This window comes from Drosophila takahashii, chromosome 3L (genome assembly GCF_030179915.1).
Source record: "Drosophila takahashii strain IR98-3 E-12201 chromosome 3L, DtakHiC1v2, whole genome shotgun sequence".
NCBI lineage: Eukaryota > Metazoa > Arthropoda > Insecta > Diptera > Drosophilidae > Drosophila > Drosophila takahashii.
The window spans coordinates 19097449-19123572 of record NC_091680.1 but is presented as its reverse complement, the minus strand read 5'-3'; the positions used below and the strand labels follow the sequence as shown (position 1 = coordinate 19123572).

General features: G+C 41.6%; 6 protein-coding genes across 8 annotated transcripts; 1 reads left to right on the top strand and 5 right to left on the bottom strand.

Annotated features, from left to right (window-relative positions):
• Positions 1-84: 84 nt before the first annotated feature.
• LOC108063774 (phospholipase A1 1) lies at positions 85-3280 on the bottom strand. Its single transcript, XM_044393805.2, has 4 exons — positions 3070-3280; positions 2742-3001; positions 752-894; positions 85-720 (listed from the first exon to the last, which is right to left on the bottom strand). Exons 1-4 carry the CDS (start codon positions 3266-3268, stop codon positions 153-155), a joined length of 1170 nt encoding a protein of 389 aa, XP_044249740.1. The 5' UTR covers positions 3269-3280; the 3' UTR covers positions 85-152.
• A 144-nt stretch (positions 3281-3424) lies between these two features.
• On the bottom strand, positions 3425-4921 carry kin17 (kin17 DNA and RNA binding protein). Its single transcript, XM_017150979.3, has 2 exons — positions 3858-4921; positions 3425-3793 (listed from the first exon to the last, which is right to left on the bottom strand). The coding sequence occupies exons 1-2, from the start codon at positions 4824-4826 to the stop codon at positions 3599-3601; spliced, it is 1164 nt and encodes a 387-aa protein (XP_017006468.2). The 5' UTR covers positions 4827-4921; the 3' UTR covers positions 3425-3598.
• A 337-nt stretch (positions 4922-5258) lies between these two features.
• Positions 5259-9386, bottom strand: LOC108063751 (cysteine sulfinic acid decarboxylase). The gene is made up of 4 exons (XM_017150944.3): positions 8361-9386; positions 7688-7875; positions 5584-6559; positions 5259-5507 (listed from the first exon to the last, which is right to left on the bottom strand). The coding sequence occupies exons 1-4, from the start codon at positions 8520-8522 to the stop codon at positions 5319-5321; spliced, it is 1515 nt and encodes a 504-aa protein (XP_017006433.2). The 5' UTR covers positions 8523-9386; the 3' UTR covers positions 5259-5318.
• Positions 9387-9499: 113 nt separating this feature from the next.
• On the bottom strand, positions 9500-14644 carry eRF1 (eukaryotic release factor 1). Of its 3 annotated transcripts, none has more exons than XM_017150946.3 (8): positions 14540-14644; positions 13688-13950; positions 12263-12438; positions 11731-12200; positions 11514-11669; positions 11095-11292; positions 10886-11033; positions 9500-9820 (listed from the first exon to the last, which is right to left on the bottom strand). In XM_017150946.3, the coding sequence occupies exons 2-8, from the start codon at positions 13771-13773 to the stop codon at positions 9738-9740; spliced, it is 1317 nt and encodes a 438-aa protein (XP_017006435.1). In that variant the 5' UTR covers positions 13774-13950; positions 14540-14644; the 3' UTR covers positions 9500-9737. The 3 variants fall into 3 exon arrangements, with proteins under 3 accessions (XP_017006435.1, XP_017006436.1, XP_070072110.1); XM_017150947.3 differs by lacking the exon at positions 14540-14644 and adding an exon at positions 14504-14519; XM_070216009.1 differs by lacking the exon at positions 14540-14644 and adding an exon at positions 14091-14210.
• Positions 14645-14950: 306 nt separating this feature from the next.
• Positions 14951-16831, top strand: Rbbp5 (retinoblastoma binding protein 5). Its single transcript, XM_017150903.3, has 7 exons — positions 14951-15020; positions 15076-15296; positions 15354-15560; positions 15618-15799; positions 15861-15980; positions 16036-16664; positions 16722-16831. The coding sequence occupies exons 1-7, from the start codon at positions 15002-15004 to the stop codon at positions 16808-16810; spliced, it is 1467 nt and encodes a 488-aa protein (XP_017006392.2). The 5' UTR covers positions 14951-15001; the 3' UTR covers positions 16811-16831.
• Positions 16696-18846, bottom strand: LOC108063695 (serine protease inhibitor 77Ba-like). The gene is made up of 4 exons (XM_017150854.3): positions 18495-18846; positions 18141-18414; positions 17741-18082; positions 16696-17129 (listed from the first exon to the last, which is right to left on the bottom strand). Exons 1-4 carry the CDS (start codon positions 18788-18790, stop codon positions 16860-16862), a joined length of 1182 nt encoding a protein of 393 aa, XP_017006343.2. The 5' UTR covers positions 18791-18846; the 3' UTR covers positions 16696-16859.
• Positions 18847-26124: the final 7278 nt, after the last annotated feature.

Sequence of the window (26124 nt, the reverse complement as noted above, 5' to 3'; positions counted from 1 at the left end):
TTAAAAAAATAACAGTTTTTCTTCGAGTTTTACTTTAAAAATCAGAAAATAACTTAAAATGTGATTTTTAAAATAAAACTTATATCAGTTACGATATTCAAATGATGATACTTAAGGTAGAAATCTTAAATCTAACGCTTTTTGTGTAAAGTTCACCTCTGGCAGAGATAGCAAGTCTTTAGTCTAGGATCAATGGAATCCTCCGAGTTCCGTCCATAAGGAGGCCAGCCATTAACTTCCACGTAGTAAATGCCCCTGGCTTGGGGATTTATTTTATAGCCCATTGGGGAAACTGCATCTGCAGAACAATCCCGTCTTCTTAGCTTCTCCCAGGAGGCACACTTGCTACCCATGAAATTCTTCTCCTGTTGGGGATATGCACTCTCGGCAAAATACTCCACCGCTCTGGTATGCGAACAACCGATGGTCAGGCAGCCAGGCTGAATGGGATGAGCTCCACCCGGATAAAAATCCACATCCCCCAGAGGGCCACGCTTGGCTAGGATGCCTATGTTGGTGTGAATAATGTCCACCAGCTTGGCATCGCCACGCGTCAATCCTGGCAAGACGTTCTCCCGCCGGAAGCAGGGTTTGGCCGGATCCAGGCCAGTTATCCTGGGTATTAGCTTTCCAGTTAGCCGCTTAAATGTCCGACCCGCAGTGCCCATGATGTGAGCTCCCAGGGAATGTCCTGTTGGGGAAAACAATGCATACTTTAGATATTTATATTGGTTTCGAAGATTTATTTTCTAACTCGCCAATCAAGTGGATGTTTCGAAGTGGAGTCAGCTCTATAAGATGGGTTAAACCCACTCCAATATGCTCGCCAATTAAGTCCGTATTCAGGGCCGACCAGGAGTACAAGGTGTCCACATAGTCAGCGGCATCCACAATCTGGAAAATAAAAATTTAAAAATCCTATTTCAAAACTCTCATATAAATAGACATCGGATTTTAGGTGAAATCTTTTTATACCCTTGCAGAGGGTATTATGATTTCAGTCAGAAGTTTGCAACGCAGTGAAGGAGACGTTTCCGACCCCATAAAGTATATATATTCTTGATCAGCATCACAAGACGAGTCGATCTAGCCATGTCCGTCTGTCCGTCCGTCTGTCTGTTTCTACGCAAACTAGTCTCTCAGTTTTTGAGCTATCGGGACGAAACTTTCGCAAAAGTCTTCTTTCTATTGCAGGTAGTATATATGTCGGAACCGACCGGATCGGACTACTATATCTTATAGCTCCCATAGGAAGGATCGGAAAAAAAAACTTTAAACAAGAAAGGAAGCTAGCTTCGGCCAGCCGAAGCTTATATACCCTTGCAGATCATTCCTATTAATTAACAAATCGCAAAAATGTTCAATTTTCTAATATTTCTCATTAATTTTCCGATCGTTCCTATGGCAGCTATATTATATAGTCGTCCGATTTTGATCAAATTAAAATTGAAATTCGGAAATATTTAAAAAGAGTCATATCCTAGAGTAGAAGATAATACAATAAAAACCAATGAAGCTAGAATTTATTTCCTATTACTTTTCCATTAATTTTCCGATCGTTCCTATGGCAGCTATATGATATAGTCGTCCGATTTTGATTAAATTAAAATTGAAATTCGGAAATATTTAAAAAGAGTCATATCCTAGAGTAGAAGATAATACAATAAAAACCAAAGAAGCTTGAATTTATTTTCTATTACTTTTCCATTAATTTTCCGATCGTTCCTATGGCAGCTATATGATATAGTAGTCCGATTTTTTAAAAAATTAATTCGAAATTCAGAAATATTTAAAAAATAACATCCCCAAAAGTAGAAGGTAATATTTCAAAAAACACCGAAGCTAGAATTTTTTAAAGTTTTTTTTTTCCGATTGTTCCTATGGGAGCTATAAGATATAGTTGTCCGATCCGGTCGGCTCCGACATATATACTACCTGCAATAGAAAGAAGACTTTTGCGAAAGTTTTGTCCCGATAGCTCAAAAACTGAGAGACTAGTTTGCGTAGAAGCAGACAGACGGACGGACAGACGGACAGACGGACATGGCTAGATCGACTCGTCTTGTGATGCTGATCAAGAATATATATACTTTATGGGGTCGGAAACGTCTCCTTCACTGCGTTGCAAACTTCTGACTGAAATCATAATACCCTCTGCAAGGGTATAAAAAATTCTAGCTTCGGTGTTTTTTGAAATAAAACCTTCTACTTTTGGGGATGTTATTTTTGAAATATTTCTGAATTTCGAATTAATTATTAAAAAAATCGGACTACTATATCATATAGCTGCCATTGGAACGATCGGAAAATTAATGGAAAAGTAATAGGAAATAAATTCTAGCTTCTTTGGTTTTTATTGTATTATCTTCTACTCTAGGATATGACTCTTTTTAAATATTTCCGAATTTCAATTTTAATTTGATCAAAATCGGACGACTATATCATATAGCTGCCATAGGAACGATCGGAAAATTAATGAGAAATATTAGAAAATTAAACATTTTGGCGATTTGTGGAATGATCTGCAAGGGTATATAAGCTTCGGCTGGCCGAAGCTAGCTTCCTTTCTTGTTTTTTTAAATATTTGATTGGTTAAAAATTTTTTACAAAAACCTCAGTTAAGTTTGGCCTAAATCTAATTATAACTTAATAAATAAAATTTTTAACTAATCAAATGTCGCTTTAAATCATATTTAAAAAAAACGATTTCACCTAAAATCCGATGTCTACCTATAACCCACCACAAAATTCACATCGCCACGACACATGAAAGCCTTGGAGATCATGGAAATAGCGGAGGATTCGTTCACCGTGTTGGTCCAACCGGTGGCCAGGATAACCACCTTGCGTCCCTTGCTGAATCTGGAGTGCCGCCAGAGCTTCGAGGCCTCCAGCAGCGGAACACTGAAGTTCTGGCACGGAGTCATGTACTGAAAATGCATTTTATTTATATCCGGAGTGATTTGCGGAGGCACTCGGTCCATAAAAAGGGTAGAGGAACCTGGATACCCATGTAAAAAATATAATTTAATTATTTTAATTTAATTTACATAGTTTGAATATCCATACACAAAGCATCGATGGCATTGGCGGCCAGTTCGAGTGGAGCAGCGGTGAGAATGTTGGCCTTCATGGTAACTATGTCGGTCAGAAGACGAGGCACTGCATCCCACCAACTTCTGGTTGACCTGCTCTCCGCATCTCCTTTAGCTGTATTTCCAGATGCTCCGAATCGCAATAGGATAACAATGAAACACAGAATCCGCATATCGCAAACATGCACTTAAACACAGCGAAGCCTAAACTAGTTTTAATTTTGCAAGTATGGGAACGATTGCTAGTCAATTGGGCTTTGTTTAATGGTTTTATTGTTCCCAAAAAATATTGTTTGCATACCGAGAAAATGAGAGCGTTCTACATATTCATTAAAAAGTCATGTTTAATCAACCTAAATGCTGGGTAGGCCAAGTTAAAGTAGCGAACTTTAGTTTGGTTTAGTTCGCTGGCGGCTTTTATCTGAACATTCTCGTTAATTTCCGTTTGTACAATCGAATCGCTTAATGTTTAATCTAAAGATCTTAAATCTAGAATAATGTATCTATGCCAGTTTGGAAATGTCTTCGTACTGAACATTTTCCACAATTCGTCCTTTTAGGGGACCATGCAATATCTCCACGCTGACGGAATACTTTCGCTCGTCCAGTTTTCTGAGCAGAGCTTCAGATCCGCGATAAGCGCCATTTACCACCATAACAGGTTTGTCCAGAGCGGGAATTACAGTCTCCAAGTGGGCCTAAAAAAGGATTTTAATGGGTAAATAATAATAATAAAAATATTATTCCATAATATAAGCCCACCTGATCCACTTTCAGCTTTTCCCCCGTATCCAGAAACTTTATTTTGGCCTGGTACTTGTCAATTACTTCCTGGACAACCGCCTTCTGCTTGAAGAACTTGTCGCCCATGGACTTGGAAATGAACTTGACCACAATGTTCTTGTGCAGCCAATAATCCTTGCGATTGGCGCGCTCCTTCTTGGCCTCCTCCTGCTTGATAATGTCGTCCAGCGCCGAACGGGTTTGGCTGTCTCCAGCCAGGGATTTGGGTTTCTTGAAGACTTTCTCGTCGACTTCGGAGGCAGGTCGTTTGGTTAGGACGGACTTGCCCAATACCTTGTCCGGCTGGAACTTCTTCTCCAGGCGAATGTCTAGCTTTAAAGGTTCGTTCTCCTCGCGCTTCAGTTCGGTGAACTTTTCCTCCTCCTCCTCTTCGCCTTGCTTTCCCTTGGCCTTTTTGATTTGCTGTTCGATAAAGTCCGCCATTCGCTCCTCGTCGTCCTTCTCCATTTTCTCCTTGCGATCGGCCTTCGCCTGGCGCTCCATGGCCTCGGGACTGCGATCGATGTAGGAGACGAACCAGCCCTTCTCCGTCTCGTCCGCTATCACCTGCCCCGTCCGCCCGAGCCACTTGACGTAGTCGGAGAGGGTGAGCCACCGGGTGGCGTTCATGTGGACGTGCTCCTTGTGGGCAATGTACTCCTGGTAGATCTTGTTGGCGCTGGTTCTCTTGGTGCCAAACCGCCGGCGCAGCAGCTCCATGTAGCCATCGGAGAACTCCTTGCTGAAGCTGTGCAGGAACTTCCCGGGGGAATCCGCGAAGAGGAGCAGCTGCCTTTGGTGCGATTCGCTCATCGTGTGGCACTTGAAGCCGTTCTCGTCGCGGCACTGCTTCTCGCACATCTGGCAGTACCAGCGCAGCTTCTGCAGGCCCTTCGACTTCATCTTGTTGGCCAGGTACTTGGGCGTACCCACCTCCGCTTTGCCCATGGTTAGTCCTTTTTATTCGCCTGGTTTTCCAACAATTTCGCAATTAAAACCTGGGATTGTTTTGATGGGGATTTGTGTGACCGTACTGGAGATTTAACAAAATACCTATAATAACTTTTATCGATAGCTATCGGTGATTTACAATCGTATGTGTGGCCAGGCGGGATAAATTAGTTGATAACGGTTTAAAAATAATTTTCAAATTTATTTTGAAACAAATACAGCTAAAAAAGAAATGTAGTTTTTCAGTCATAAAGTCAAACGGATTTTTAAAAACTTTCAAAATATTTTAGTGTTTTTTATATTTATTTTAAAACAAACTTTGACGGTTGAAAAATAATTTTCAAATTTATTTTGAAATAATACAGCTAAAAAAGAAATTTAGTTTTTCAGTCATAAAGTCAAATAGATTTTTAATAACTTTTAAAAACCTTTAAAATTCACATAGTACTCTATTATATTTTATATTTATTTTAAAACTTAAACTTTACATTAAACAACAATTTTCTCCCCGAGTCTCTCAATTTCATCCAAGATGAAATCCAATTCTTCGCTCTTCAGGATGGGAAAGCAAGTGAAGACCATGCGGAAGAAGTTGCCCAGATTGAGGGCCTTCAAAGGGGAGTAACCAACCATCAGAGTGCCACTGTGGGCCATCTGCTCCTTAATCTTGGGAGCCACCTATAAGAAATATAGAAACATGGGTGGATCAAAAATAATGTAAGAAATATTTTGATTCGAGATTATCTATACTTACGGTATAAAGACGATTCCACCACTCGGGCGTTTCCTCTTCTCTAGACACCCTCATAGATTTCGGTATAAACCAAAAGCAGACATTGGAGTATTCATGCTTTTGCAGTACCAACCTAAAGCGATCTCCGCGCTGCCTCAGCTTATCCTCCAGTAATCTGGCCATTTCGATGGCATGGTCCACCAGCAGTCCGTACTTTCCATATCCCCGGGCCTTCAGCATCAGCCAGAATTTGAAGGCGTCTATTTTACGACCGCACTGGACACTCTTGTTGCCCGTATCATAGGACACATCGTAGAACTTGTCCTGTTGGAACAGGTAGTGCGCCTCGGTGCTGTTGCATCTGTCCAGGAGGCGACCCGATTCCCGGGTCAAAAACAGTGAGCACTGCAAGGGAGCACCGACGGTTTTATGTGGATTCCAGGCAAAGGAGTTGGCCCGCTCTAGACCGGCGATTAAATGCCTGTTCTTCGTGGAGAGCAGTGAAGCCCCTCCCAAACAGGCGTCCACATGGAGCCACAGACCATGGCGCTCCGCCACATCCGCTGCTCCATTTATGTCATCAAAGGCACCCAGTACTGTGGTACCTGCCGTACAATTCACAAAGAACGGCTGTCCCCCACGCGCCTTTGCCTCCGTGATCTTCGCCTCCAAGTCATCCAGTAACATCTGACCCCGATCATTGGTCCTCACCGACACACAGTTATCGCTGCCCAATCCCAGCCAGTTGGCCGCCTTCACGAAGCTATAGTGCGATTCGTCGGAGGTGAACAGCACCAGGGGTCGCATACCAAACATTCCCGACGTCTTCACCTCGGGAGCGATCTTATAGCGGGCCAAAACCATTCCGTACATGTTGGAGGTGGAGCCTCCGGGCGCAAAGATGCCATCGCCTTCCTTGTATCCCGCCAGCAGGCACATGGTCGAAATAATCTCAGTTTCAATCAGGCTGAACACAGGAGCAACTTCATAGGTATATCTGCAGGAGAAATTGGAATATATGTAGGTAGGTTTGTAAAGCATAAACACCTCTTAAGAAGGTAAAAGATCAGTAACGATAACACCTTCTACAAACAAATAAGAGTATCTTATCCTAACATCTAATAATTGTCAGTTACAGATAATGGATTTAGTTAGGATGGCATAATAAAATTATAAATATATTACAAATTAGGTATTTAGATATTTGTAAATAGGTTTATAAAGCGAAAAACCCTCTTGAAAAGATAATAAACTAGTAACGATAACACCTTCAACGTACAAATAAGAGTATCTTATCTTAACATCTTATAATTGTCAGTTACAGAAAATTGATTTAGTTAGGATGGCATAATAAAATTATAAATATATTACAAATTAGGTATTTAGATATTTGTAAATAGGTTTATAAAGCGAAAAACCCTCTTGAAAAGATAAAAAACTAGTAACGATAACACCTTCTACAAACAAATGAGATTATCTTATCCTAACATCTTATAATTGTCAGTTACAGATAATTGATTTAGTTAGGATGGCATAATAAAATTATAAATATATTACAAATTAGGTATTTAGATATTTGTAAATAGGTTTATAAAGCGAAAAACCCTCTTGAAAAGATAAAAAACTAGTAAAGATAACACCTTCTACAAACAAATGAGATTATCTTATCCTAACATCTTATAATTGTCAGTTACAGATAATTGATTTAGTTAGGATGGCATAATAAAATTATAAATATATTACAAATTAGGTATTTAGATATTTGTAAATAGGTTTATAAAGCGAAAAACCCTCTTGAAAAGATAAAAAACTAGTAACGATAACACCTTCTACAAACAAATGAGATTATCTTATCCTAACATCTAATAATTGTCAGTTACAGATAATGGATTTAGTTAAAATGGTATAATGAAATTATAAATAAATTAAAAATTAGGTATATCTCCGTTACATCTTCCACTTAAAAGAGGGTTATGCAGAATAGCACTTTGGAATTTCCATTACATTAACACAATTATCTGTGCGTTGAACTTTGCAACCACTTGTAGATTGAAATAAAAGATGCAATCAGCTGTCAGTCATATATGTAGACATAAATATGTTCGGAAAAATGCCGCAGACTTACGTGCTGCCGTTCATGGCCTCGGTGATCAGAGCTCCTGCCAATCCGAATGGGTCAAGCTGCCCGAAGAGCTGATTGTGGAAGCGCCCGTGCGATGTTTTCACGGAGTAATGGATGACCTGCTGACACAGCTCCTCGATTTCAGCGAGGGTGCATTTCTCCGACTCGCGGATTTTCAGATTAATCAATTCCTGGCAATGATAATACAAAATCATGTAATACAGATAAGCTCTTGATAAGAGGAGAGAAACTGGAAACAAATTTCTTTAAAATTCTATGACCTAGTAACAATCTAGAGCACTTTTTTTTGTATCAGATACTTTAGAACAGGTGTGCACTTGAGTTTTTATAAGGAATCAATTCAAACAAATGATGGTTAATACATTTTTCCACAAGAAACAAATTATTACCCTTTTCAAATGAGCTACTGGCATAATACAGAGGAACTACGAATAGATGGTATCACACACTTAAGTTTAAGTATGCTTAATCAGAAAAAACCATTATCAATTACATTTTTTTCTATTAAAATAGTTGTTTTCCCTGGCAAACTATAATACAATCATTTCAAACAACTGCCAGAGGTCAATTTTTGAATTGAACTCTTTTATTAATCAGTCCAGTCCGGTTACTATCTCCAGATCGGCAGACGCCGGCATGTCTATCGTTCACTCACCTTTAGTTTGTCTGGCTGCAAAAACGGAACTATCTTCTGTTTGTCCCATTTCTGGGGATCCACGCAGAAGGTATCCTCCTTCTGGAGCAGACTGAAGACGTTCTCCAGGATTTTCCAGTCGTCCATCAGACCATCGCGAATCTGATCCACCGGGGAAGTCATATCTTTTGCTCAAAATGTCGAGTTGACCACTATAAAACCGATTGTGTTAAGGTTTCCAGAACCGAACCTCCGTTGTCGACGTTTCAATTGTAAGTGCCCCGACCGACTGCAGCTGATTGTGTTTTAACGTTCTCTTGATCAAATTCTCATTAAGTTGTATACCCTCGTCTGGGCCTGCTCACAATCAAATAATTGAAATTACGATCGGCGCTGTAAATACAAACATACTTCTTCGCACTTGTGCGCTTTAGAGTGGACCTGGTTTTATTTTAAATAATTAACTAATAGTTAAATTTAAATTAAATAACAAATAAATACAAACATTCATTACTTTTTTTTTTAATATCCTGTATTGAAGAAAAACTAAAAAAGAAAGCAAATATATTTATTTCACTAATCTAAAATCGTTTTTAGTGCTGTATATTTTTTTTAGTGTATATTTAAATACATACGGTCAAACCTCGCTATGTTAAACTTATATAACTTCTCATTCGAAGTCATGGTTATATGATCTAATCATTTTCCATGTTAATGAAGATCGACTGTACGTTTTTTCTGCACTTACATATGTATATTCAAACGAGTACAGATACTGGCATGCAAATGTAGCTCAGAAACAAGTTTCAACTTACCAGATAGATCTAGCCAAATTCTTTAATGCATATCGCTAATAAAAAAAAATTATTATGGTTGTATTTGTCGTCGTACACGTGTACACGTCAACTAATCGGTTGGGGATCTCTAAATAAACTGTTTCCAAGTGTGCCTGCAAATAGAAAGTAAGAAATGACATGCCCATTTCCCTTTACTTTCAACCGCCATTTCATTGTTATGCTGGTAGTAAAACTGCAAGTGGCTACCAGCACTTTCAGCAGTCTATGGAATATTATCCAAAAGATATCAGAGGTCTGAAATTTATCTTAGTTAAATATATAATATTGGTATCTTTATCCATATAAATTTAATAAAAATTATGGTTTTGTTCACGTAAAACGGTATCATTTTAATATGTTTTCCTCGATTTAACATTATATCGTTTGTATTTATATGCATTAATTTAAATTTTACTTTTTTCGCCAACAACGTTAAAATGGAAGAAGGTTTGTGTGTTCCTCGTATTATTAAAATATTCTATTTGATTTCCTGGTTTTATGTAGTTGCAGTTTTCAGTTTGCGGTCGACGGTAGTGCAAATTCAATTCTACAGAAACATTTTCTAGTAATCATCTAGGTCGAAGCAGTCATTGTCCAATTCATCGAGCTGCATACTCTGGAAGTCCACCTTGTAGCGTAGGATACCTGCGGAGGCAAAATTAAAATAAATTAAAATTAAAACAAACTAAAAACTGGGAAAATCAAAGCAGATATTTGAAAAAAGAAAGAAGAAACAAAGAAAATCTCAACACAGAAAATCCAACTGATACAAATACAACTCAACATCAGGCTCTCACCTTCTTTGACATAATATATTTCTCATTTACTAATTAATAAATAGTACATGAAGCCCGTGTTCTTTGTATCGCGATTTAATATAAACGGATAGTCATCCTCATTATGTGTGGTGTTTTATTTCTGGTTTAATTTTTATTACAATTTTATGGATTAGATTTGTATACTTTTTCTTATAACACTCGGTTGTAATTTGAATAGGGGAAATGCAGATACGTTCGAAACTTGTCCAGCTAATAGTGGCATGCTCACTAAAACCGCAGTCAAAATCGAACAAGGTGAACAGAGAATGGGCTAATATCTCTTTTACATGACAATTGAATTACGAATTACGAATACGAAATACGAATTTAATTTGTTGCTTAAAAGTAATCTCGCACTCGGTTCCGCTTGGTGCACACGACTGATTTAAAAATTTGGTAAAACGTATAGGTACATATCTAGATCTTCCGATCGACAAGGAAATGCACCATCCGACTGATGAGGGACCCTATTGGTGATAAATATTGAACGACTACGCTGAACATAGGTAAAACTATGTGGCAAGTAAATTGGTTCCTAATCAATTTGAACGTTTTGCTTTACGAGGTTTCCCAAAAAGTACTGGTTTTTATTATGTATGTAACGCATATTCGCAGCTTAATAGTCATCGAGATCGACGTCCTCCAGCGGCTCGTCGGCCTGTAGGGATTGGAAATCTACTTTATAGCGCAAAATGCCTACATATCGAATTGAGGTAGGTTCCGATTTCAAAGTTTACAGTAAACATTTACAATATAGCGTTGACGACCGTGTGTGGAAAGCAGCATGAGGGAAGAGGAATAGAAATAGTTGCAGCACTTGTTTGCAATAATATCGATCTACGGCTAGCCAGCTAATCTGCGGGTAGAATCCACTTTTGACTTTGAAACTTACCGCCGATTCCGCCGAAACCTCGCACGAACTGACTTCCCTCCTGGGACTTGTCCGTGATAATCTCCAGTGTGGCGCCGAACATTTTGTAGTTGTTTGCCAGCCATTCCAGCAGCGGCTGAGACTCAATCAGCTCCATTTCCACCCCGCTCTAAGGGATTGAATTTCGAGTTAGCATTAAATGTTTTGATTATTGGATATTTAGTACCCACCTCCTTGTCAGTGAAGTGCGACTTGTCCTTTTCCTGCTCGGGCGTCAAATGTAATACTGTCGTTGACGTCGAGTTGGCATGATTCTTGAGAACATAACGTTGAATGTCCAGGTTCTCCCAACAAATAAGGGTCTCCACAGAGCCAAGTTCCAGTGCCCTCAAGGTGTCGTCCACTCCGAAACAGTATTTGCCAGTATCCTGTGGAAAATAGTAATAAATAATAATTAAAACCATATATAGTCCTAATAATTTATAAGTTTGAGCACTCAATTTATTTGTTTAGTTTAAAAATTCCCTGTAAATTAGATTTTCTGTCTATTTTTTAATTTTTTTTTTACATAATCTGCTTCTAACCTCTAAAACAAATCTTAAAAAAGTGATATTTTCAACTAACTTCTTTAAATAGGCACTTAACTCACCTGAGAAATTTCATCAAAGTAACGTCCGATGAGTTTCTTCTCCTGTATGAATTTCACGTTCTGCAGCGATTCGGCTGCCAATTCGATGGCCTGGTTAAAACCGTTTTCACCGCCATAAGACACGTCCACCAGCTTGATAATTTTTGATTGCAAACGCTGTGAAGGGAAGTCAAAGGTCAAGACTTTCTTGAGACAAAGGATATATAAGTTAACTCACAGGATCGAACATATCGGACTGACTGAGCTCGGTCTTGAAGTCCGCACTACCGGCCAAAATGAGTCCGGCAATGTTGGGCTTGTCGTTCGTGATGAAGAGCTGGGTGGCCACCTCGGCGACCTTTCGCACATAATTGTGGCGCTTCTCCATACGCAGACGGGCAAAACGAAGGGCGGACTGACCACCGCGTCCGTGCTTCTTCGGCAGATCGACGGTGAACTTGTGCAGCACCTCGCGGGTGTTGCCCTGAAGGGTTCCAAACAACGCTCCGTTACCGTCCATCACGATGAATCCGAATTTGTTGTCGTCGGCGAGCAGGGCAGTGAGGGCCTCCGTGTGGAACTTGTTGTCGCAGAGGTAGAGCGACGTGTTAATGGGCTTGAATGGCTCGAAGTCTATGTTCACCTTCTTCTCCTTGCCCTCCTCTGTGACAATGGTGCCGCAGTAGATGACCAAACCGTTGGGAGGCACTGAAATGGAATAGGGATTAGTTAGGGATTAAATCAGTAGGTTCAAGATTTTCTTAACTCACCTTTGGTGTATAATTTGAGTCTGTGCTGTACCGACGTAATGGCACCGAGGACGGACAGGCGATTTACGCGAGACTTGATGTTCGAGGCCGTTCCAAACTCATCGGCCAACATTTTGCTGACGCGCGAGATTTGATCTTTTGGCGGAATAATCAAAGAAATCATGCTGGTGCCATTGCTGAAAAATGAGAAGGAAAACAAGAGGAGAAAGTGAGACGTGGAAATAATAAATATAATAGGGTCTTTGTGGCATAGCAACAGAGCACGACGAATTGATATTCACACGTCACTTACAAGGATTGACGATCTACTTAAAGTTAGCAAATAGACCGTGAAATCTTGTCACATGCTAGAAAAATCATTACATGGTTTTGCATTCAGTCTAAGTAATTAAAAAGTACTCTATATGGTCTTAAATTTTAACACTTCCGGTTTAGTTTAAAAGTTTTTAATAGATTTTAAAAGATATCATATTAAAAAATACTACAAATTACAATTCTTTTTTACCCTGTGATTTGAATTTAATTTAAAAGAAATTTATTACAGTTATTTTACGATTTCAAGAAGATAAATGTGTCGGAAGTGTCTTGAACTGTAGATTTCTTAGACTTTAGTTTAAAGTTTAGTTTTATTTTTGGTAATAACTTTTAGAGTTTAAAGACCCTTTTCCCGATTATAATTAGATAACAACTTCTAAGTTTTTGCAAAATGAAAAAAAAAGATGATTAAGAAATAGAAACCCCATTTATTTGGCATTTGAATAAAATCCAATTGGAGATAACTGTACTCAGCAAAATTCCAATTGGCAAGGGTGGCAAACTCCAGTTGGCAGCTGTATTATTTTGGCCCCAACTGTGGCGCATGTTGACAACAAGATATATGTGCATGTATATATACAAATGCTCCTGCGGGGTCAGTCGATTCGCTGACCTTGTTACCCACTCCGAAGCGGAGTAAAGCGGTAAGGACCGGGCCAAGAGAGGGAGCGAGATGGGGCGATTGGTGGAAAGTTAGAGAGAGGGGGGCGGCCCCACAAAGCTTGGCCCATTTCGGGGCACACACATACACAAACATGTACGCACACGCACAACGGCCACGAGGCGCATTACTCACTCCCTCTCTCTCTCTCTCAAACACTCAATCAGTCTAGTTTGAACTGATAAAAACCCGACAAAAACGTGTTGCTCGTATGCAAAAAAGAGAGGGCGGGAGAGAGAGGGATCTTGCGGAGATTGGAGACAATGCAAAGGAGAGTCACCACTCGGCAACAACAAGATGGCAAAGGTGGTTGTACTCGCTGCTCCCCCAGCGTCCCCACCCACCCACACAACGCCCACTTCCATCCCCGTGTTGTTTTGTTGTGTATACCCCACGCACGTACACAAAGGAGGTGGGGATAAAGGGAAATCCTTATTGACAACACTCACCCACGGGCCATTTCCAGGCTCTTGATGAGCTTCTTGATTTTCCAGATCTCGACATTGCGATCGGCAGACGTTTCCTCGCCAGACATTATGCTCGTTGCTTGCTTTATTTACCCTTCCTCTCGCGGAGAGCGTGCGTGTGTGTGCGTGAGGCTGTGTGTGGGACGGGGATTTCTGGGCTCCTGAATCCTTCGCTTGGCTTCTCTGCTCTGCTGGTCGTATTCACATACACGTTCTTCCTTTTAACGTGGCTGGCGATGAATACACTGCAACGATTAAGAAAACGTTTAAAATAACACACCCACACACACATTAACACTTCGGTGGGAAAAGCTAACTAGAGAGAGGGGAGGGGAGTGGAAAGCACAAGCAGAGCGCGAGCACCGTCACCGTAATTGCAAACTACTTTGTTCGTGCTCCCCTTCTTTTTCTCTCGCTGGCCAACTGGAAAGCTGGAAAACCTCGAAACGGATTTAAAAACAGTTCGAAACTAAAAGTAATTTTGGCAAGAAAAGCCCGCACTTTTGTTGTGAACGAAAGTCAAAACTCGGTTATTTCATTATTTCACTCCAACCGTTAAGCTTTCGGGAGCGAGCGAGAGAGCGTACGCAAAAAAAATTGGCAGCAACGAGAGGGGGAGCGAGCGAGCGAGAGAGGGAGAGTGAGAGCGAGTGCTCCAAAGGTGACGTTGACACAATCGCGTGCCACGGCCAAAATGTCCCCGAAACGGCTGCCTTCGAAACGTTTGCTCAGGCAAATGAATGCACTTATTATGCTGCTCGGTGTCTGCTTGCAATTTCACAATCCGGGCTTGGTTACAATTGGCGAATACATCTGCATAAATTTTTCACATACAACGTGCACAGAGCTCAAAAACAGTGTTGCCAGATGGCCGAAAAGTAGAGGTGGGAGAAATCTGACACTATCGACTGCTCTAAAGTTTAGAGGTGCTTAATAGACTGTCGATAGTGCTATCGATTGAACTTAGAGCTTAAAAATTAATTTATATTTTTTAACGAATTACTTAAAGAATTTACTATAATTTCGGTGTTTTTTTTGTAACAGGTTTTTTAAAATACATTCAATATTCTTTGTAGCAACTAATAAAGTTTTGTAATATTATTTGGATCGAAGAACACAGATATAAAAAATTCCATTTTATTTACCAACTGATTTTCTTTTATTCATTTAATTGCTCAATATTTAAAATAAAAGAAGCTATCGAACACACCAGTTCTATGTAAATTAACATTTCTGTTACGACAGTTTCCTGTGACTGTCAGCTGCCATTTTGGAAGAAGAAGATAGTAAACAAAAATGAATTTAGAGCTGCTGGGTAAGAAACGCGCGAAATCGGTATGTTTATAATTAATAACCTCCTATTCGAGCAGAATCTTTTGGACAGAACTACCCCGAGGAGTTCGACGGCTCGCTGGACTGCATTTCGCTGGCCGTGACCTGTGCCTTCAACAAATACGGAACCCTTTTGGCCGTAGGCTGCAATGATGGTCGCATTGTTATATGGGATTTCCTGACGCGGGGCATAGCCAAGATCATTTCGGCCCATGTGCATCCCGTTTGCAGCCTTAGTTGGACCAGGAATGGTCATAAGGTGGGTCCTTAACTGCTCCTGCCTAAGTTCTTCATATAATATTCCATTTCATTGCAGCTACTTTCAGCCTCCACGGACAACAATGTTTGCATTTGGGACGTGCTAACCGGCGAACTGGAGCACAAGTACAGGTTTCCCTCGCCCGTGCTGAAGGTCCAGTTCGATCCGCGCAATGACAACCGTCTCCTCGTCTGCCCCATGCGATATGCCGCCGTTCTGGTCGAGATCGGCGGTTCCCATCGCTGCCTGCCCTTGGATTCAGATGTTTGTTTACCTATACATTTTGCAACATTTAGTTGAATCTTTGCTTTTCCCCCTTAGGGCGACTTGAACATTGTGGCCTCTTTTGATCGCCGAGGCAAGCACATCTACACAGGCAATGCCAAGGGAAAAATACTCGTCCTGGATGTGGAAACCTTCGAGGTGGTCGCCAGTTTTCGCATTATTGTGGGCACCTCAAGTGCAACGGCTGTGAAAAGCATAGAATTCGCAAGGCGTGGAGAGTAAGTGATGAAAATGAGGCCAACTTCCCCTGATTTCATAACTTTAAATTAATTTTTTTAGCGCTTTTTTAATCAACACCTCAGATCGAGTAATTCGTGTTTACGACTCGAAGGAAATAATCACTCTGGGCAAAGATGGTGAGCCGGAGCCCATACAAAAGCTGCAGGATTTGGTCAACAAGTAATATAACCTAAATAAAACACTAGAATATATTTATTATATCACTTCCATTTAGAACTACTTGGAAAAAGTGCTGCTTCTCCGGCGATGGCGAGTACATTTGCGCTGGCAGTGCGCGCCAGCATGCTCTCTACATTTGGGAGAAGTCCATTGGCAACCTGGTGAAGATCCTGCACGGCACCAAGGGTGAGCTGCTCCTGGACGTGGTGTGGCATCCTGTGCGTCCCATTATCGCCAGCATTAGCTCCGGCCTAGTATCGATTTGGGCCCAAAATCAAGTGGAAAACTGGTCGGCCTTTGCACCGGACTTCAAGGAACTGGATGAGAATGTCGAGTACGAGGAGCGCGAGTCGGAGTTCGACATTGCGGACGAGGACAAGTCGGTGGACCTGAACGCAGATGCGCAACAAGACGAGGAAATTGAGGTGGATGTGCAAAAGGTGGAGCCAGTGGCCGCCTTTTGCTCCTCCGACGAGGAGGGCGAGGACGAGAATGCGCTGCAGTTCCTGCCGATGGCGCCGGAGGTGGAGGATCCCGAGGACGGCTGGGCAGGTCAGGACGGACTGGAGGCCAGTGCGGTTATGCTCAGCTCAGATCCCCACGACTACGAGGACGATATAATGGCTTCCAAGCGCCGACGCATGCAGCTCTACGATGTCAGCCTACCAGATGCACCCACCGATGGTATGATGTTTGCAACAAAAAAACACTGATGTTTCTAATGTTACTTCTTTATTACAGAAACACATCCCCTCATTTCCAGCAAGGCCGGCAAAGATAAGCAGCAGCCAGTGGGTGGTAAAAAGGCCGCCGGTCGTACCAAGAAATAAACCAGATTTGACTAAGCGTAACACACTTAATAGGGTATATTAATTATGGTTAAGCTGCCTTGGGATTCCGAACTTGGCCGGCGAAGAGCAGTAGGCCAGTTTCCTTCTCTACGATCAAGTATAGGAAGGGCTTGTCCACCCGGAATGTGGTTGGGAATAGGGACCTGCCACCCACCGTGATGGCCGTGACCGCGGCCGCCGTTGTTCCCTCTTCGTCGACGATGATCTTGGTCGATTGCTTGCAGAGCGATACATATAATCCGCGAGCAATGCGGTCCAGATTAGCTTTGCGTTCATCGAATAATTGCGGCATGCCCATCTAAGCGTTTTAAAGTGGATTAAAATAACTTACGGTTTGGGTTCAGGTAATCAAAATTTAAAACTAACCGTTTTGTTATACCTATTTTTTAATTTACGGGTATTTCCGAATTTCAATACTGATAAATATAAATAAGACTATATGCAAAACAGTATTCCTATTAGAGCCCTTCGTGAATCGTTCAATTTTTGTTTTATCATAGAATGCCAGGAAATTTCTGATTTATTTAATTCAATTCTATGTGAAATAAATTGAATGTTTTTCTTATTCATTTCGAATTGAAAGAATGAATGAATAATTTTTATAAATTTGTTGAATTTGCCAGAAATTTTTTATGCTTTTTTTTAAGAATTGTTTAACAAATCAATGTTAATTGCGTAGTAAATAAAATTCAGGCAGATCTTATCACTCTAATTAATTCATTCATATAAAACCAAAAATTCAAAATAATTCATTGAATCGATTAATGCAGGACTCTAATTCCTAACATTCGAATTTCAAAATGTAAATTTATCTTTAATCAAAGATCGGTAGGAATCGATTGCTTTTGCATATAATCCGCTGACTACTGATAAAGAAATCATAGAAATTATTCTAAAGAATTCACCAACCTGGACAAGGGTTTCCTTGAGTGAAAGGTCCGTAGTCGTTTCAAACTTGGGCAAAAAGACGATCACTTCCTGATCGGTTAACTTTTCAAGAATCGCTTGTAATCCCAAGGTCTTCAGATTGTTGGTCACGGCGTTCAATGTAACCCCATCGTTGGGCTTCACCACGATCATTGACACCCACTCCAGGGACCCATAGGGCATCTTAAGAACAGAACCACCGAGTTCTTTAATGTCGGCGGTGGCAAATGTTCCATCCTGTGACATCATGGGTACCTGTGCGATAACCTGACCGTTTTCATTGTAAAATGGTTTCTCAAATGTCCTTTCGCTTTGAAAAGGGGTCTGCAATGAAATGGTATATATTTAAAGGGATCTGTTGGCGAGAGCAAGTTGATCCCACCTTCCACTGACCCTTGAAGTAAAGGGAGGAGAGCAAGAACAATTTGGCATCTGTCACATCTTTTTGTTTAACAGGGTCCTTTATAAGACCTCGGGTGCTGCGCGTAATGTCCTCGTTGATGCGACGCACTGTGCCCAGGTCGTGGAAGTCTACTTCCATGGGACTAACGTTATAAATGTTCTGAAGGACATTCCGGTAGGTTCTTTTGACCGAAAACGTGTTGGAAATGTACACCGCCTGAAGGGAACCCACCTCGACTCCGGAAGTCTTAACGCTTTCGTACAAAAAACGAAGAAAAAAGTGGTAATTAGTAATTATAATTGTTTGCCTTATATAAGAACTCATTTTACTTACTTGAGCAACTTGTTTCTCTCCCTGTAGAACTCACGCAGTTGTCCATGATCAACATTGATCCTTAGGGCCTTATGCATCTCAGCATGCGTTTCTCCATCAGCTCCTTCGTCGAGAAGAACGAAGAGTGACCAAACGGAGAAGGGCGATATCATGAAGTTCTGGTTGGAATCGACGGCTATCCGATTTAAGAGATCTAAGGAAAATTCCTCGACTCCCTGAGATAATGACTGGGCATATTTCCCCTGGGCCATCAAAAGGACAATGGCGACCAAAAGCAGCGGATGTCCGAATATCATGTTATTACCGGTCCCTAAAAGTCTATTCTCCAATATCCGAGAGAACTGTATATTCTAAACTGGAAATTTAGTTAAAGAACTCCCTATTTATGTACCTTTAAAAATTATAAATTATTTTAGTTCAATATTCTAGGCCACGATCCGAGTACACCAGACGGCAAAATCAATTTTTGGCTCCACATTTTACGGACTTTTCCGTGCGCAAGAATTAATTTGATCAAAATTAAATATGCGTAAAAAATCGTAAAAACAATTAATTTATTAATATAAAAGACAATACGTTTTTTGCAGAAACATCCCAAAATTACAAAAAAAATTCAAAAATTCACATTCTGTGACTGGAGCATTCTATTTTGAGACTGGAGCATTTTGCGACTGGAGCATTTTGCGACTGGAGCATTTTGCGACTGGAGCATTTTGAGACTGGAGCATTTTGAGACTGGAGCTTTTTGAGACTGGAGCATTTTGAGACTGGAGCATTTTGCCAATGGAGCATTTTGCGACTGGAGCATTTTGCCAATGGAGCATTTTGAGACTGGAGCATTTTGCCAATGGAGCATTTTGAGACTGGAGCATTTTGCCAATGGAGCATTTTGCGACTGGAGCATTTTGCCAATGGAGCATTTTGAGACTGGAGCATTTTGCCAATGGAGCATTTTGAGACTGGAGCATTTTGCCAATGGAGCATTTTGCCAATGGAGCATTTTGAGACTGGAGCATTTTGCGACTGGAGCATTTTGCCAATGGAGCATTTTGAGACTGGAGCATTTTGAGACTGGAGCATTTGGCCAATGGAGCATTTTGAGACTGGAGCATTTTGCCAATGGAGCATTTTGAGACTGGAGCATTTTGCCAATGGAGCATTTTGCGACTGGAGCATTTTGAGACTGGAGCATTTTGCCAATGGAGCATTTTGCGACTGGAGCATTTTGCCAATGGAGCATTTTGAGACTGGAGCATTTTGAGACTGGAGCATTTGGCCAATGGAGCATTTTGAGACTGGAGCATTTTGCCAATGGAGCATTTTGAGACTGGAGCATTTTGCCAATGGAGCATTTTGAGACTGGAGCATTTTGCGACTGGAGCATTTTGCCAATGGAGCATTTTGAGACTGGAGCATTTTGAGACTGGAGCATTTGGCCAATGGAGCATTTTGCGACTGGAGCATTTTGCCAATGGAGCATTTTGAGACTGGAGCATTTTGAGACTGGAGCTTTTTGAGACTGGAGCATTTTGAGACTCGAGCATTTTGCCAATGGAGCATTTTGAGACTGGAGCATTTTGAGACTGGAGCTTTTTGAGACTGGAGCATTTTGAGACTGGAGCATTTTGAGACTGGAGCATTTGGCCAATGGAGCATTTTGAGACTGGAGCATTTTGAGACTGGAGCATTTTGAGACTGGAGCATTTGGCCAATGGAGCATTTTGAGACTGGAGCATTTTGCCAATGGAGCATTTTGAGACTGGAGCATTTTGCCAATGGAGCATTTTGAGACTGGAGCATTTTGCCAATGGAGCATTTTGCCAATGGAGCATTTTGAGACTGGAGCATTTTGCGACTGGAGCATTTTGCCAATGGAGCATTTTGAGACTGGAGCATTTTGAGACTGGAGCATTTGGCCAATGGAGCATTTTGAGACTGGAGCATTTTGCCAATGGAGCATTTTGAGACTGGAGCATTTTGCCAATGGAGCATTTTGAGACTGGAGCATTTTGCCAATGGAGCATTTTGCGACTGGAGCATTTTGCCAATGGAGCATTTTGAGACTGGAGCATTTTGAGACTGGAGCATTTGGCCAATGGAGCATTTTGAGACTGGAGCATTTTGCCAATGGAGCATTTTGAGACTGGAGCATTTTGCCAATGGAGCATTTTGAGACTGGAGCATTTTGCCAATGGAGCATTTTGCCAATGGAGCATTTTGAGACTGGAGCATTTGGCCAATGGAGCATTTTGAGACTGGAGCATTTTGCCAATGGAGCATTTTGAGACTGGAGCATTTTGCCAATGGAGCATTTTGCGACTGGAGCATTTTGCCAATGGAGCATTTTGAGACTGGAGCATTTTGCCAATGGAGCATTTTGCGACTGGAGCATTTTGCCAATGGAGCATTTTGAGACTGGAGCATTTTGCCAATGGAGCATTTTGCCAATGGAGCATTTTGAGACTGGAGCATTTTGCCAATGGAGCATTTTGCCAATGGAGCATTTTGAGACTGGAGCGTTTTGCCAATGGAGCATTTTGAGACTGGAGCATTTTGCCAATGGAGCATTTTGCCAATGGAGCATTTTGAGGCTGGAGCATATTGAGACTGGAGCATTTTGCCAATGGAGCATTTTGCCAATGGAGCATTTTGAGACTGGAGCATTTTGCCAATGGAGCATTTTGAGACTGGAGCATTTTGCCAATGGAGCATTTTGAGACTGGAGCATTTTGCCAATGGAGCATTTTGAGACTGGAGCATTTTGCCAATGGAGCATTTTGAGACTGGAGCATTTTGCCAATGGAGCATTTTGAGACTGGAGCATTTTGCGACTGGAGCATTTTGAGACTGAAGCATTTTGCCAATGGAGCATTTTGAGACTGGAGCATTTTGCCAATGGACCATTTTGAGACTGGAGCATTTTGCCAATGGAGCATTTTGCCAATGGAGCATTTTGAGACTGGAGCATTTTGCCAATGGAGCATTTTGAGACTGGAGTATTTTGCCAATGGAGCATTTTGCCAATGGACTATTTTGCCAATGGAGCATTTTGAGACTGGAGCATTTTGAGACTGGAGCATTTTGCCAATGGAGCATTTTGAGACTGGAGCATTTTGCCAATGGAGCATTTTGAGACTGGAGCATTTTGCCAATGGAGCCTTTTGAGACTGGAGCATTTTGCCAATGGAGCATTTTGAGACTGGAGCATTTTGCCAATGGACCATTTTGAGACTGGAGCATTTTGCCAATGGAGCATTTTGAGACTGGAGCATTTTGCCAATGGAGCATTTTGCGACTGGAGCATTTTGCCAATGGAGCATTTTGAGACTGGAGCATTTTGCCAATGGAGCATTTTGCGACTGGAGCATTTTGAGACTGGAGCATTTTGCCAATGGAGCATTTTGCGACTGGAGCATTTTGCCAATGGAGCATTTTGAGACTGGAGCATTTTGCCAATGGAGCATTTTGCCAATGGAGCATTTTGAGACTGGAGCATTTTGCCAATGGAGCATTTTGCCAATGGAGCATTTTGAGACTGGAGCGTTTTGCCAATGGAGCATTTTGAGACTGGAGCATTTTGCCAATGGAGCATTTTGCCAATGGAGCATTTTGAGGCTGGAGCATATTGAGACTGGAGCATTTTGCCAATGGAGCATTTTGCCAATGGAGCATTTTGAGACTGGAGCATTTTGCCAATGGAGCATTTTGCGACTGGAGCATTTTGAGACTGGAGCATTTTGCCAATGGAGCATTTTGCGACTGGAGCATTTTGCCAATGGAGCATTTTGAGACTGGAGCATTTTGCCAATGGAGCATTTTGCCAATGGAGCATTTTGAGACTGGAGCATTTTGCCAATGGAGCATTTTGCCAATGGAGCATTTTGAGACTGGAGCATTTTGCCAATGGAGCATTTTGAGACTGGAGCATTTTGCCAATGGAGCATTTTGAGACTGGAGCATTTTGCGACTGGAGCATTTTGAGACTGAAGCATTTTGCCAATGGACCATTTTGAGACTGGAGCATTTTGCCAATGGAGCATTTTGCCAATGGAGCATTTTGAGACTGGAGCATTTTGCCAATGGAGCATTTTGAGACTGGAGTATTTTGCCAATGGAGCATTTTGCCAATGGAGCATTTTGCCAATGGAGCATTTTGAGACTGGAGCATTTTGCCAATGGAGCATTTTGCGACTGGAGCATTTTGCCAATGGAGCATTTTGAGACTGGAGCATTTTGCCAATGGAGCATTTTGCGACTGGAGCATTTTGAGACTGGAGCATTTTGCCAATGGAGCATTTTGCGACTGGAGCATTTTGCCAATGGAGCATTTTGAGACTGGAGCATTTTGCCAATGGAGCATTTTGCCAATGGAGCATTTTGAGACTGGAGCATTTTGCCAATGGAGCATTTTGCCAATGGAGCATTTTGAGACTGGAGCGTTTTGCCAATGGAGCATTTTGAGACTGGAGCATTTTGCCAATGGAGCATTTTGCCAATGGAGCATTTTGAGGCTGGAGCATATTGAGACTGGAGCATTTTGCCAATGGAGCATTTTGCCAATGGAGCATTTTGAGACTGGAGCATTTTGCCAATGGAGCATTTTGAGACTGGAGCATTTTGCCAATGGAGCATTTTGAGACTGGAGCATTTTGCCAATGGAGCATTTTGAGACTGGAGCATTTTGCCAATGGAGCATTTTGAGACTGGAGCATTTTGCCAATGGAGCATTTTGAGACTGGAGCATTTTGCGACTGGAGCATTTTGAGACTGAAGCATTTTGCCAATGGAGCATTTTGAGACTGGAGCATTTTGCCAATGGAGCATTTTGAGACTGGAGCATTTTGCCAATGGAGCATTTTGCCAATGGAGCATTTTGAGACTGGAGCATTTTGCCAATGGAGCATTTTGCCAATGGAGCATTTTGCCAATGGAGCATTTTGAGACTGGAGCATTTTGAGACTGGAGCATTTTGCCAATGGAGCATTTTGAGACTGGAGCATTTTGCCAATGGAGCATTTTGAGACTGGAGCATTTTGCCAATGGAGCATTTTGAGACTGGAGCATTTTGCCAATGGAGCATTTTGAGACTGGAGCATTTTGCCAATGGACCATTTTGAGACTGGAGCATTTTGCCAATGGAGCATTTTGAGACTGGAGCATTTTGCCAATGGAGCATTTTGCCAATGGAGCATTTTGAGACTGGAGCATTTTCCAATGGAGCATTTTGCCAATGGAGCATTTTGCCAATGGAGCATTTTGAGACTGGAGCATTTTCCAATGGAGCATTTTGCCAATGGAGCATTTTGAGACTGGAGCATTTTGCCAATGGAGCATTTTGCGACTGGAGCATTTTGAGACTGGAGCATTTTGCCAATGGAGCATTTTGAGACTGGAGCATTTTGCCAATGGAGCATTTTGCCAATGGAGCATTTTGCCAATGGAGCATTTTGAGACTGGAGCATTTTGCCAATGGAGCATTTTGCGACTGGAGCATTTTGAGACTGGAGCATTTTGCCAATGGAGCATTTTGAGACTGGAGCATTTTGCCAATGGAGCATTTTGAGACTGGAGCATTTTGCCAATGTAGCATTTTGCCAATGGAGCATTTTGAGACTGGAGCATTTTGCGACTGGAGCATTTTGAGACTGGAGCATTTTGGGACTGGAGCATTTTGCCAATGGAGCATTTTGAGACTGGAGCATTTTGCCAATGGAGCATTTTGAGACTGAAGCATTTTGATACTGGAGCATTTTGCCAATGGAGCATTTTGAGACTGGAGCATTTTGCCAATGGAGCATTTTGAGACTGGAGCATTTTGAGACTGGAGCATTTTGAGACTGGAGCATTTTGCCAATGGAGCATTTTGAGACTGGAGCATTTTGCCAATGGAGCATTTTGCCAATGGAGCATTTTGCCAATGGAGCATTTCAAGACTGGAGCATTTTGCCAATGGAGCATTTTGAGACTGGAGCATTTTGCGACTGGAGCATTTTGAGACTGGAGCATTTTGGGACTGGAGCATTTTGCCAATGGAGCATTTTGAGACTGGAGCATTTTGCCAATGGAGCATTTTGAGACTGGAGCATTTTGCCAATGGAGCATTTTGAGACTGGAGCATTTTGCCAATGGAGCATTTTGAGACTGGAGCATTTTGCCAATGGAGCATTTTGAGACTGGAGCATTTGGCCAATGGAGCATTTTGAGACTGGAGCATTTTGTCAATGGAGCTTTTTGCGACTGGAGCATTTTGAGACTGGAGCATTTTGCCAATGGAGCATTTTGAGACTGGAGCATTTTGCGACTGGAGCATTTTGCGACTGGAGCATTTTGAGACTGGAGCATTTTGCCAATGGAGCATTTTGAGACTGGAGCATTTTGCCAATGGAGCATTTTGAGACTGGAGCATTTTGCCAATGGAGCATTTTGAGACTGGAGCATTTTGCCAATGGAGCATTTTGAGACTGGAGCATTTTGCGACTGGAGCATTTTGACACTGGAGCATTTTGCCAATGGAGCATTTTGAGACTGGAGCATTTTGCCAATGGAGCATTTTGACACTGGAGCATTTTGCCAATGGAGCATTTTGCCAATGGAGCATTTTGCCAATGGAGCATTTCAAGACTGGAGCATTTTGCCAATGGAGCATTTTGAGACTGGAGCATTTTGCGACTGGAGCATTTTGCCAATGGAGCATTTTGAGACTGGAGCATTTTGCCAATGGAGCATTTTGAGACTGAAGCATTTTGATACTGGAGCATTTTGCCAATGGAGCATTTTGAGACTGGAGCATTTTGCCAATGGAGCATTTTGAGACTGGAGCATTTTGAGACTGGAGCATTTTGAGACTGGAGCATTTTGCCAATGGAGCATTTTGAGACTGGAGCATTTTGCCAATGGAGCATTTTGCCAATGGAGCATTTTGCCAATGGAGCATTTTGAGACTGGAGCATTTTGCCAATGGAGCATTTTGAGACTGGAGCATTTTGCCAATGGAGCATTTTGAGACTGGAGCATTTTGAGACTGGAGCATTTTGCCAATGGAGCATTTTGAGACTGGAGCATTTTGCCAATGGAGCATTTTGCCAATGGAGCATTTTGCGACTGGAGCATTTTGCCAATGGAGCATTTTGAGACTGGAGCATTTTGCCAATGGAGCATTTTGAGACTGGAGCATTTTGCCAATGGAGCATTTTGCCAATGGAGCATTTTGCCAATGGAGCATTTTGCCAATGGAGCATTTTGAGACTGGAGCATTTTGCGACTGGAGCATTTTGCCAATGGAGCATTTTGAGACTGGAGCATTTTGCCAATGGAGCATTTCAAGACTGGAGCATTTTGCCAATGGAGCATTTTGAGACTGGAGCATTTTGCGACTGGAGCATTTTGCCAATGGAGCATTTTGCCAATGGAGCATTTTGAGACTGGAGCATTTTGCCAATGGAGCATTTTGAGACTGGAGCATTTTGCCAATGGAGCATTTTGAGACTGGAGCATTTTGAGACTGGAGCATTTTGCCAATGGAGCATTTTGAGACTGGAGCATTTTGCCAATGGAGCATTTTGCCAATGGAGCATTTTGCGACTGGAGCATTTTGCCAATGGAGCATTTTGAGACTGGAGCATTTTGCCAA